We start from the raw sequence: 13275 nt of genomic DNA on the forward strand, positions 1-13275 counted from the left end.
AACAAGCGGGGCTCTGTACACTGACAACAAGCAGGGCTCTGTACACTGACAACAAGCAGGGCTCTGTACACTGACAACAAGCAGGGCTCTGTACACTGACTACAAGCGGGGCTCTGTACACTGACAACAAGCGGGGCTCTGTACACTGACAACAAGCAGGGCTCTGTACACTGACAACAAGCAGGGCTCTTTACATGGAGGACAAGCAGGGATCTGTACCTGAGGACAAGCAGGGCCTGTACGAGGGCGGCGGGCGCACTGCTCGGTGCCACAGTGAACTCCAACATGGTGGGCTGCTGCGCTTAGACTTGAGGTCACGTCACCACGGTGACGTGACCTCACATCTGAACGTAGCAGCGCGCCACGCCGGAGTTCAAAGCGCCTCTCCCAGGCAGGCACACTGACAACCCAGGGCCATAAGTAAGATCCAGCCGTAGAGTTGCTAGGCAACCGACGCAGTGTGGGACGCCGCTTGTGAGTGAGTCGGGCCCTCTTTACGGAGCCTCACTATTTGAGAAGCACTGAGCTAAGGTAAAAAGAAACATTTATCCCAGTCAAACATTTATCAACCCTAGGAACAGATTTTTAAGTTGGAAAAAGGAACTAACTGGGTTAGATTTAAGTTTGTGAAGCTACCTAGTTGAAAAAGCAACATTTAGCCATGGCTAAAGTAAAACATTTATCAAGACTAGGAACAGAATTTTAAGTTAGAAAAAGGAACTACCTGTGTTAGATTTACCTTTGTGAAGCAGGGCAAAATCCAAGTGGAGAATTAACAAGTTTCAGCTGCTACAACACAGCCAGAAAATGTTGCCTGGAATTCTGGGACAGGATTCTGCACATTTTCTAGTTGCATCAATTGTGCCAAATTTAACAAGTGGTTTGCGACAAATGATAAATCTGGCGCAAAAACGCACAATTTGTCGCAAAAAAACATACATAAAATCATACATTGCTACACCATTATTGATACATGTCCCTCATTATCTTTTACATATTATTGTTGGGCAACTGTGTAGGACCAGTAAACGTCATAGAAACAAACATTAACACCAAAGAGATCTACTCTCTCTTAATTTTTACTTGAGTGAAAACCTGAATGTATCTGGAAACATAGAACGCAGGTACTATACATAAGCAATCTATTGGCACTATATAAAAAACATATTTTGGCTCCATTAATGGTCAATTTGTAAAGAAGGTGGACAAAAAATTCTTTGTTAGTTCACACATACAGGATCCTGCGCAGATTTGATGCACAGGATTTGTAACTGCCGATTAGAAGCTGTGCTCAGTCATTTAATTTACATTGAAATCTGCAGCAGAAAATCCTGTGCATCAAATCTTGAACATCAAATCTGCGCACATGTGAACATACCCTTAAAGGAGATTTGCAGCCATAGACACTTATCTCCTATTTGTAGGACCTATCTGATCTCGGGGGTCCGAAAGCTGGGATCCCCTACGGGGCCCCTGCTCTACGGATAGAGGATAAGTGTCTATGGCTGCAGTACTCCTTTAAGATCTGTTAAGAATATTCTAAGGCTATAGTTAGTAATGAACACTGTAATATTAGTGAGAATAATGTATAGACAAGTACCTTCTGAGTCTTCATCAAGCTCTGCCAGTGTCTGCTGAAATTGTGCCGCTATAAAATTCTCTTCCTCTCCATTTTTAACTAGAGACACTTCATCTTCCGCTCTGATAGAACTGCAAAAAGTTTGTGTTCAATTAATTTAATATATAGTAACTTAAAAAGTATGTTCAATAAATATACATTGTCCAATGTACAGTATGATGCTTCCACAATATCAAGGTTTTTAGATGACATGTGACAGCTCTATTCTTGAGCTATATTAGCTTCTAATATATACTTATATACTGAACGGCTATGTTCATATTGGAATTCCACACAGAGATTTTGCAGAACACATTGATTTCAGTAAGATTCTGCTGTGCACATAGCAGAATTTTCACACCAGAAACATCTGGCGCCGAAATTCAAATTCCGGGGTCCGCAGAAAAAATGAACATGTCCATTCTTTTTGTAGACTCAGAATGCATTGCTGTCTATGTGACTGCGCATCTCCATGCGGTCCTTGCGGCGGCATGTCATGCTGGCACCCACAGTCTGAAGAATGTCTGCACAGAGATTTTCCATTCTGGGGTGTGAACATAGCCTCAAAGTTGATAACATAACCATGGTATATCAAACATTTCCCTTAAAAAATTATTAAAATACTGCACCCATGATTTAGCAATAAGTAGTATAATAGCAGTATAATACAGTATGAGTATTATAATAGTTTAATTACAAGGACACGAAGGGGGGAGGGGAGAATAAAAGAGCGGTGTATTACATATGAGTCTTAAGTAAATTCCTGTTGCTGTTAACGCCATTATTAAGAGGTGTCGACCCATTAATAAATCCATCAGTGCTGTGATGGGCTGTGTGACACACAGGGAAGTCGACCTCATCTTCCACTATGATTTACACCAGGTCACTGGCGTAAATATAGTAAATCTGGAGGCTGTCATGCTGTGCAAGTTTTGTGCAACTTTTTTTTTTACGCCAGGACCCTGAGGTAAATAGATCATAAAATCCCCCCAAAGTTGATACATAGTGAGCCAAAATATGGCTTTTTCCCCAGGATCCAAGAACCTCAAGTTATGTCCCTGAATAAGGATCTTAAACTGGGTAATTTGATGCATAACTTTTTAACTGTCTTAAATATTAGGAGGCATGTGTAAACTTAGACAGCTCCTATAACTGTTTAATTATTGTGCTAGGAACAAACATGGATGTGTTTGCACTTAGCTTTTCTATTGTCTTACTAAGTAAGCTTCTTCATGTTCTAGTTTTTATGGTGGAGCTTGAGAAAATTAAAAAATGTACAATTTCTAAAATCTATGGAAAGCTTAAAATAGAAATAAGATAAATCATAGGAATGGATTTCGCATCAGACTGTACATGAACATTTTCTCATGTGTCAGGCACACAAGGAAGGATAAGGAAGCATTTCTTTCCGATAATGAATTCCTGACATGCTGGGCATTTCTTGAAGCAAAATGTTTAACACTGTAGTTAACTGTATTAGGATATAGCACACGATCCAGCACTTGAGAAAACTTGCAGCTTTATTGGAATTCACAAGGGTACAAACAGGTAAAACGGTTGAAAGGTCACCGATGAAAAGCGCGCATGCGCTTGAAACGCGTCTGGCGTTGCTATGAACCGTTTTACCTGTTTGTACCCTCGTGAATTCCAATAAAGCTGCAAGTTTTCTCAAGTGCTGGATCGTGTGCTATATCCTTGTATCTGTTAGCACCAGACCGGGTGCGGATCTGTGCACTGATATATCGAAGGTGAGCTGAACATCATATTGTAGTTAACAGTATTGTTGCCAACACTTTCACTGCAAGATATACACACTGGAGATCTTGGGTTGGCTTGAGTTGGTTGAGAGGTTGAGAGCTTGAGAGGTTTTGCAGACAGGGCCTTATACAGTGGTCCCTCAAGTTAAAATATTAGTTGGTTCAAGGATGACTATTGTATGCTGAAACATAAGTCTATAAAAAACAGGTAATTGGTTCTGAAGCAACCAAAATGTCCTCCATAAATAGGAAAAAGTGAGGATTAAAGGGGTAATCCAGCCACTATGCCCCTCCCATAGGCTTGCATTGAGGGGGCGGAGGGAGATGCCACACAGGGGCGGAGCCGTGATGTCACAATACTCCGGTCCCGTGATTCATCAGACCCGGAGCGATGTTCGCTCTGGAGGCTGATGATAGCGGGGTGCTGTATGAAAGATTGCGGGGGTCCCCAGTGGCGGGACCCCCGTGATCAGGCATCCTATCCCCTATCCTTTGGATAGGGGATGAGATGTTTTAGGGCCGGAGTACCCCTTTAACCAAAAATAAGTAGATACCTAATACAGATAAAGCAAGTCCTTACATATAAAAGTAAGAAAGAGCTGCTGAAAGCTGTAAATAACTGTCTATGTAGAGGACAGGAGCTTCTTCAGGGTCCTGTACAGTACACGCAATGACCTAAAAAAGTAAAATAGAGCCATCCTTATTATGTGTCCAAAGGAGCAGCTATGTGTGGTACAGGTAGTACAGAACATGTAATACCTCCCTGAACTGTAGGGAGGCGCTACCAGACAGCCAGTCAATGCATGCACTTCAGTAATACATTCTGATTGGTCAGTTCTTCCAGCCATTGACATGTTTCTCAGATCTGGATTGTCCGTAGCATTGTATGTTGAGTCTGGCTTTAAAGTTACAATGGTCCAGAAAAGACAACTGTATGTTAAAACTATTGTATGTTGAGGCCATTGTAAGTTGAGGGATCACTGTACAGTTAAAGCTGCACCAACGGGTCACACAGACCTAGCAATGCATTGTTCCCCTGTCAGGAGCAACATGTGAGGAGGAGAGGAGAGTGGCTCAGGGAATCACTTTGTAATCTGGCAGCCCACCTACTGCCCTGTGTATGTAGATGGAGATGAGGGGAAGAACTCCAGGAAAAGAACCAGAGTGCTCCTCTTCCTTCTCATCTCCTCACTGAGGAGTCCAAGCACTGAGTCCAGTCTGTGACCTGACATGCTACAGCCGCTGCTAGGATTCTCTATTTAACATATCAGTTGTTTTTTTTATTACTTTTTTCCTGTGATAGCTGGTAGAATAAGGGAAGCAATAAAATTGGTGCCTCATGTCTGTACCTAATGTCTCATGCTCTTCAGTAGTTATATACAGTACATATAACAGCACAGCAGTATCAAACTATGGACTCTCTCCTGCAGGCATGGTCCCAGAGAAATGAGGCACTAGCATTGATATACCTGCAGATTGCATTGTCTGATGCTGCTGTGCTTTGTGTGTAGTTGGTGCCTCTTGCCTCCCATATACTGTTCCTCATGACTCTCATATACTATCCTTATGCCTCTCATATACTGTCCCTCATGCTAATCATCCACTATCCCGCATACCTCTTATATACTGTCCTGTATGTCTCTCATATACTGTCCCTCATGCTAATCATCCACTATCCCTCATACCTCTTATATACTGTCCTGTATGTCTCTCATATACTGTCCCTCATGCTAATCATCCACTATCCTCATACCTCTTATATACTGTCCTGTATGTCTCTCATATACTGTCCCTCATGCTAATCATCCACTATCCTCATACCTCTTATATACTGTCCTGTATGTCTCTCATATACTGTCCCTCATGCTAATCATCCACTATCCCTCATACCTCTTATATACTGTCCTGTATGTCTCTCATATACTGTCCCTCATGCTAATCATCCACTATCCCTCATACCTCTTATATACTGTCCTGTATGTCTCTCATATACTGTCCCTCATGCTAATCATCCACTATCCCTCATACCTCTCATATACTGTCCTGTATGTCTCTCATATACTGTCCCTCATGCTAATCATCCACTATCCCTCATACCTCTTATATACTATCCTTATGCCTCTCATATACTGTCCCTCATGCTAATCATCCACTATCCCTCATACCTCTTATATACTGTCCTGTATGTCTCTCATATACTGTTCCTCATGCTAATCATCCACTATCCCTCATACCTCTTATATACTGTCCTGTATGTCTCTCATATACTGTCCCTCATGCTAATCATCCACTATCCCGCATACCTCTTATATACTATCCTTATGCCTCTCATATACTGTCCCTCATGCTAATCATCCACTATCCCTCATACCTCTTATATACTGTCCTGTATGTCTCTCATATACTGTCCCTCATGCTAATCATCCACTATCCCTCATACCTCTTATATACTGTCCTGTATGTCTCTCATATACTGTCCCTCATGCTAATCATCCACTATCTGTTACGCCGAGCGCTCCGGGTCCCTGCTCCTCCCCGGAGCGCTCACGGCGTCTCTCTCCCTGCAGCGCCCCGGTCAGTCCCGCTGACCGGGAGCGCTGCACTGACATGGCCGTCCGGGATGCGATTCGCACAGCGGGACGCGCCCGCTCGCGAATCGCATCCCAAGTCACTTACCCGTCCCGGTCCCCTGCTGTCATGTGCTGGCGCGCGCGGCTACGCTCTCTAGGGCGCGCGCGCGCGCCAGCTCTCTGAGACTTAAAGGGCCAGTGCACCAATGATTGGTGCCTGGCCCAATTAGCTTAATTGGCTTCCACCTGCTCCCTGGCTATATCACATCACTTCCCCTGCACTCCCTTGCCGGATCTTGTTGCCTTGTGCCAGTGAAAGCGTTTAGTGTTGTCCAAAGCCTGTGTTACCTGAACTCCTGCTATCCATCTTGACTACGAACCTTGCCGCCTGCCCCGACCTTCTGCTACGTCTGACCTTGCCTCTGCCTAGTCCTTCTGTCCCACGCCTTCTCAGCAGTCAGCGAGGTTGAGCCGTTGCTAGTGGATATGACCTGGTTGCTACTGCCGCAGCAAGACCATCCCGCTTTGCGGCGGGCTCTGGTGAATACCAGTAGCCTCATAGAACCGGTCCACCAGCACGGTCCACGCCAATCCCTCGCTGACACAGAGGATCCACAACCTGTAAGCCGAATCGTGACAGTAGATCCGGCCATGGATCCCGCTGAGGTGCCGCTGCCAAGTCTCGCTGACCTTACCACGGTGGTCGCTCAGCAATCGCAGCAGATTGCCCAACAAGGACAGCAGCTGTCGCAGTTGACCGCCATGTTACAGCAACTTCTGCCTCTGCTACAGCAGCAACCATCTCCTCCGCCAGCTCCTGCACCTCCTCCGCAGCGAGTGGCCGCTCCTAGCCTCCGCTTGTCCCTGCCGGACAAATTTGATGGGGACTCTAGACTCTGCCGTGGATTTTTGTCTCAATGTTCCCTGCATATGGAGATGTTGTCGGACTTGTTTCCTACAGAACGGTCTAAGGTGGCGTTCGTAGTGAGCCTTCTTTCAGGAAAGGCCTTGTCTTGGGCCACACCGCTCTGGGACCGCAATGATCCTGCCACAGCCACAGTCCAGTCCTTCTTCGCTGAAGTCCGTAGTGTCTTCGAGGAACCAGCCCGAGCTTCTTCTGCCGAGACTGCCCTGCTGAACCTGGTCCAGGGTAATTCTTCAGTGGGCGAGTACGCCATCCAATTTCGTACTCTTGCTTCCGAATTATCATGGAATAACGAGGTTCTCTGCGCGACCTTTAAAAAAGGCCTATCCAGTAACATCAAGGATGTGCTGGCTGCACGAGAGATTCCTGCCAACCTGCAAGAACTTATCCATTTGGCCACACGCATTGACATGCGTTTTTCTGAGAGACATCAGGAGCTCCGCCAGGAAAAAGACTTAGATCTCTGGGCACCTCTCCCACAGTATCCTTTGCAATCTACACCTGGGCCTCCCGCCGAGGAGGCCATGCAAGTGGATCGGTCTCGCCTGACCCAGGAAGAGAGGAATCGCCGTAGGGAAGAAAATCTTTGTCTGTACTGTGCCAGTACCGAGCATTTCTTGGTGGATTGCCCTATTTGTCCTCCACGTCTAGGAAACGCACGCACGCACCCAGCTCACGTGGGTGTGGCGTCTCTTGGTTCAAAATCTGCTTCTCCACGTCTCACGGTGCCCGTGCGGATCTCTCCTTCTGCCAACTCCTCCCTCTCAGCCGTGGCCTGCTTGGACTCTGGTGCCTCTGGGAATTTTATTTTGGAGTCTTTGGTGAATAAATTCTGCATCCCGGTGACCCGTCTCGTCAAGCCGCTCTACATTTCTGCGGTCAACGGAGTCAGATTGGATTGCACCGTGCGTTACCGCACAAAACCCCTCTTAATGTGTATTGGACCCCATCACGAAATGATTGAATTCTTCGTCCTTCCCAACTGTACCTCTGAGGTCCTCCTCGGTCTGCCATGGCTCCGGCTTCATTCTCCCACCCTTGACTGGACCACCGGGGAGATCAAGAACTGGGACTCTGTTTGCCATAAGAAATGCCTCTCCCCCCCTCCCAGTCCCGTCAGGCAAGCCTCAGTGCCTCCTCATGGCCCCCGTCCTGGTGACACACTGCCCCGTGCCAAGCTTCACCCTCTGCCCTCCCTCCCCATTCCCACTCCTGCTGTACTGCCTGCCTTTGAGGAAATCCTCCATTCACTCCCGGTGTCCTCGTCCCAGGTAAAGCAGTTGTCGGACAAAAAAAGGGGGAGACCTAAAGGGGGGGGGTACTGTTACGCCGAGCGCTCCGGGTCCCTGCTCCTCCCCGGAGCGCTCACGGCGTCTCTCTCCCTGCAGCGCCCCGGTCAGTCCCGCTGACCGGGAGCGCTGCACTGACATGGCCGTCCGGGATGCGATTCGCACAGCGGGACGTGCCCGCTCGCGAATCGCATCCCAAGTCACTTACCCGTCCCGGTCCCCTGCTGTCATGTGCTGGCGTGCGCGGCTCCGCTCTCTAGGGCGCGCGCGCGCCAGCTCTCTGAGACTTAAAGGGCCAGTGCACCAATGATTGGTGCCTGGCCCAATTAGCTTAATTGGCTTCCACCTGCTCCCTGGCTATATCACATCACTTCCCCTGCACTCCCTTGCCGGATCTTGTTGCCTTGTGCCAGTGAAAGCGTTTAGTGTTGTCCAAAGCCTGTGTTACCTGAACTCCTGCTATCCATCTTGACTACGAACCTTGCCGCCTGCCCCGACCTTCTGCTACGTCTGACCTTGCCTCTGCCTAGTCCTTCTGTCCCACGCCTTCTCAGCAGTCAGCGAGGTTGAGCCGTTGCTAGTGGATACGACCTGGTTGCTACTGCCGCAGCAAGACCATCCCGCTTTGCGGCGGGCTCTGGTGAATACCAGTAGCCTCTTAGAACCGGTCCACCAGCACGGTCCACGCCAATCCCTCGCTGACACAGAGGATCCACAACCTGTAAGCCGAATCGTGACACTATCCCTCATACCTCTTATATACTGTCCTGTATGTCTTTCATATACTGTCCCTCATGCTAATCATCCACTATCCCTCATACCTCTTATATACTGTCCTGTATGTCTCTCATATACTGTCCCTCATGCTAATCATCCACCATCCCTCATACCTCTTATATACTGTCCTGTATGTCTCTCATATACTGTCCCTCATGCTAATCATCCACTATCCCTCATACCTCTTATATACTGTCCTGTATGTCTCTCATATACTGTCCCTCATGCTAATCATCCACTATCCCTCATACCTCTTATATACTGTCCTGTATGTCTTTCATATACTGTCCCTCATGCTAATCATCCACTATCCCTCATACCTCTTATATACTGTCCTGTATGTTTCTCATATACTGTCCCTCATGCTAACCATCCACTATCCCTCATACCTCTCATATACTGTCCGGTATGTCTCTCATATACTGCCCTTCATGCATCCCATATATTAACCCTACCACTACCCATATTAGGACATGTTTACAATTCTATTTTCTTTGGCTTGTTGTATATAGGAGCCCCAGGCTTCCAATATCACTGATCAGCACCCCATCGAGGACGTACGCTGCCTGCATCCCTAGCTTGGTGCCAGGCCCTGCTAGCAGGCCAGATTGGCACCTAGTGACGACAGTGCGGGAGTGAACACTGGCAAGGTAAGTATTTTTTGCACAGTGTGTATTTAAAAATTAACAAATGTCATAAATGAAGGCATAGTATATAATAATTTCATTTATGGGGGCACAGAATATGATAATACATTTGTAGGGCACAGTGTTTTATAATGGATTTCTGGGACCACAGTGTATTTTAAATTTCAGTTGTATGGTATATTGTCAATAATTTCTGGGGTGGCATGGTTTCAGGGGCTACAGTATGTGGCAGTATTTTATTTAGAGAAAAAAAGTGTATATCAGTGTTATATTCAGGGGGCTAAGATTGTGGCAGTAGTATTCAAAGTGTACAGTGTCTGGCAGGGTTATATATGTATATAGAACAGTGAATAGCAGTGTTATATAATATTCAGTATTATATAAAGAGGGTACAGTGTGGCAGGGTTTTATTCAGAGGGCATAATGTGTGGCAGGGTTAAATTTAGGAGGCACAGTGTATGACAGGGTTATTGTTACAGTCAGCCTTGCTGACCGCAAGCGCCTTCCTCTCTCTGCTGCCGGTGCCGCTGCGGTTTGCATCCCGCGATGCGAACGCACGCAGCCGCCAGGTGTCCCCTCACCTCCTTGCTGCTCAGCCTCCTCTGCTCTCTGTGTTGGCATGCGCGTCCCTGCCTCCTAGGGTGCATGCACCGGCTCTTTAAAATTTAAAGTCCCAGCACACCGTTAATTGGTGCTAGTGTGGTTTGACCCTATATAACCCCGCACTTCCTTTAATCCTTGCCAGATCTTTGTGCCCTTGTTGCCTAAGAGAAAGCGTTTACTTGTATCTTGCCTTGACATGTATCTGACCCCTCGCTACTTATCCTGACCTTGCTCCTTTGCTGCCAGCCTTCTGACCTCTTGCTACGTGACCTGACCTCGCTTCTTTGCTGCCAGCCCTGACTTCCTGCCTGTCCTGACTTAGTCTGTGCTTCATCCTTTCTGGGCATGTTATACCTCGGCTGCCTGTGGGGATGAGTTGTATCAGGGGTAGCGTCCATCCCGCTTTGCGGCGGGCTCTGGTGAAAACCAGCGGCACCTTAGACTCCGCTCCCTGGTACGGCCAATGCCATCATCCTCACAGGTCAGTGGGTCCACCTCACCACAGCCGTTACACTTATACTCAGGAGTGTGTGGCGGGGTTATATTCTGGAGGCACAGTGTGTGGCAGGGGTATATTCAGAGGGTACAGTGTCTGGTAGTATTACAATTATGGGGCACAGTGTCTACTAGGGTTATATTAATTATTGTCTTGATATAGAGGATGAGGATCTGCTGACATAGTAAGGAGCTAATGCTGTCTGGGGATCAAACTTTGCTGAGTGAAGATGAAGCTGGAAGAGATCAAGGTGGTCTAGACCAGATGAAAAAGAAAAGAAAAGACTACAGAGAAGAAGTCACCTGTGAGTTAATAATATCATTGTGTAGCCTGCCTGACTATGTCCCATCAGAGCTGTAATCACTTGTATGTTTTGCAGAGATGATTAGTGAAACTACAACTCCCAGCATACTCCTGCCACTGCTTAGATCACACTGGGAGCTGTAGTTTCACATTAAAATGTTTTAGCACTTCCCCATTACTTAGCCATAGGTACATTTCATTATTAGAGTAAAAGTAATTTTCCAAAGTGCGCTACACCACAGGCATCCATTACACATCACATAAATGCTCCCTCCACTTTTGTCCTTACCCCCTAGAAACCACTGTTTCTGCACTGTAAAAAATTATAGTATAGTGTCTGTGCCCTGGTAAAATAGAAAAGAATCTATACTTACCTATTTCCACAGTCCCTTCAGTTTTCTTCTTCCAGTCCTCCACCCCTCATCTCTTCAACCTGCTTCCGAGACGAGTGCTGAAAGCAGGACCTTACCACTCAGTCAGTCACTAGCTGAGACACGAATGGGCCCTGTGACTCATAAGTAGAAAGATCCTGCTCCAAGCACTAGTCTTGGAAGCAGGTCACAGAGACGAGCATCGGGGGACCGAAAAAAGAAGAATGAGAGTTGCAGTGGGACCAACAGTGGACGGGGAGTAGGAAAGTATAGTTTTTTTTTTTCTATTTTACTAGGGCCCTGACACTACATTATTGTTTTCTACAGTGCCGGAATACCTTTTTAACATCCCTATAATTGGCAGCTCTAAAGCTAAATTGTTATATAGTTGATAAAGTTGAAAAAAAAGACACAGGTCTACCAAAACCACTTTTACGATCCAGAGGATCCAAAAATTCCTTCCTTATTCCAAATATAGGATTATAATGAATACCTGGATCAGTGTCTCATCTGCATCTATGTGTCCTCAGAGCAGGCACTGTTTTTCTGCTAACAGGTCTCTGTTAACTTTTTTGCCATGACATGGTTTAGCTTTTAGGGTTAAGGTCACGTGCCGTATTTTGTCGCGTATTTGCTGCTGAGTATTTTCCTACCCGCTGAAGTCAATGGTAGCAAAATACACAGCTGATGTCAGAATTCTTGGGAATGATAATATTTTTTTATATAAATTGGCAATTGACTTTCCAACAGATACATAAATGTAGTTAAAACATACTTCTCTTTAAGGTAATTTATGACAGACTTTACTACAGCAAAGCATTGTTTTGGCTTTGAATTTCAGCACATTTCACAAACACGATTTAACATTCCATTTCATGCAAGTCTGGGCTTAGATGAAAACCGCAGAAAAGTATGTTTTTCTTCTAAGCAGAACACTTTGCAGTGGTTATCTTTGTTGACAGTTCATCTTTGGTTTACTCTCAGGAATACTATGTGCTTTATTCTTCTATCACATTTAACACATGAAATAACAGAGGCTGTTTCTAAATGATATCTAATTAACTTCACTGTGATTGCACTTTCTCAAGTTACATTTTCATACAAATTTCTGTAAAACATTTTTTTCTCAGCTTAGTTACAGGGTTGGAAGCTGTTTGGAAGAATACCTCCACACAGCTGTGAAATTATTGCCAGGGCTTTTCTACTAAAAAGGCCAACAGTGGGGTGATAAGTGATCAGCATTAGGGTCCGTTTACACGAGCGGATTTCTTTTTAAACTGCTGCTAGTTTGAAAACCATATGTTGTTCCTTTCCACCTTTTAGAGGCCTTTGCATCACATCAATACTTGGTGGTGTAGGTGGCAGATGGTGTTTTTTGCACACCTTTCCTTTTGTCTGATTTAAAAAAAAGATGTTTTTGGGTCCATATATTTTATCGTAAGCATATTATTAAAAGTTAATAATATGCTCAATACTTACTTGTGCACACTAACACTTTTACAAAAGAGACCGTTTTCTTCTGCCTACCTGCCTCAGCTACTATTCCGATCCTGCCACCCACCTGATGCCAAGTTCTCCTTTTACCACCCACCTTCGTCACTGGGTACTGGTATTGCCACCCACCCCACCACTCTGTCACCGGGTCACTTTCAGGACTCCTGTTGCTGCTGCTGCCACCTCCAGGCTGTCTCCTTCTGCCACCATGTGTTCTCCTCATGCTGATGCCACCTCCAGGCTGTCTCATTCTGCCATCATATGTTCTCCTCATGCTGACGCCACATCCAGGCTGTCTCATTCTGCCACCATATGTTCTCCTCATGCTGATGCCAGCTCCGAGCTGTCTCATACTGCCACCATATGTTCTCCTCATGCTGCCGCAAACTCCAGGCTGTGTAATTCAATCACTGTATGTTCTCCTC

General features: G+C 46.0%; 1 protein-coding gene across 6 annotated transcripts in view; it reads right to left on the reverse strand.

Moving 5' to 3' along the window:
* COBL (cordon-bleu WH2 repeat protein) overlaps window positions 1-13275 on the reverse strand; it is a 612569-nt gene that overhangs the window by 67706 nt on the left and 531588 nt on the right. For all 6 annotated transcript variants that reach the window (XM_056520341.1, XM_056520342.1, XM_056520339.1 and 3 more), the window contains one exon: window positions 1601-1710. In XM_056520341.1, the coding sequence (XP_056376316.1) occupies window positions 1601-1710 (110 nt within the window). The remainder of the gene's footprint in view (window positions 1-1600; window positions 1711-13275) is intronic.

Source organism: Hyla sarda, chromosome 5 (genome assembly GCF_029499605.1).
Source record: "Hyla sarda isolate aHylSar1 chromosome 5, aHylSar1.hap1, whole genome shotgun sequence".
Lineage (NCBI taxonomy): Eukaryota > Metazoa > Chordata > Amphibia > Anura > Hylidae > Hyla > Hyla sarda.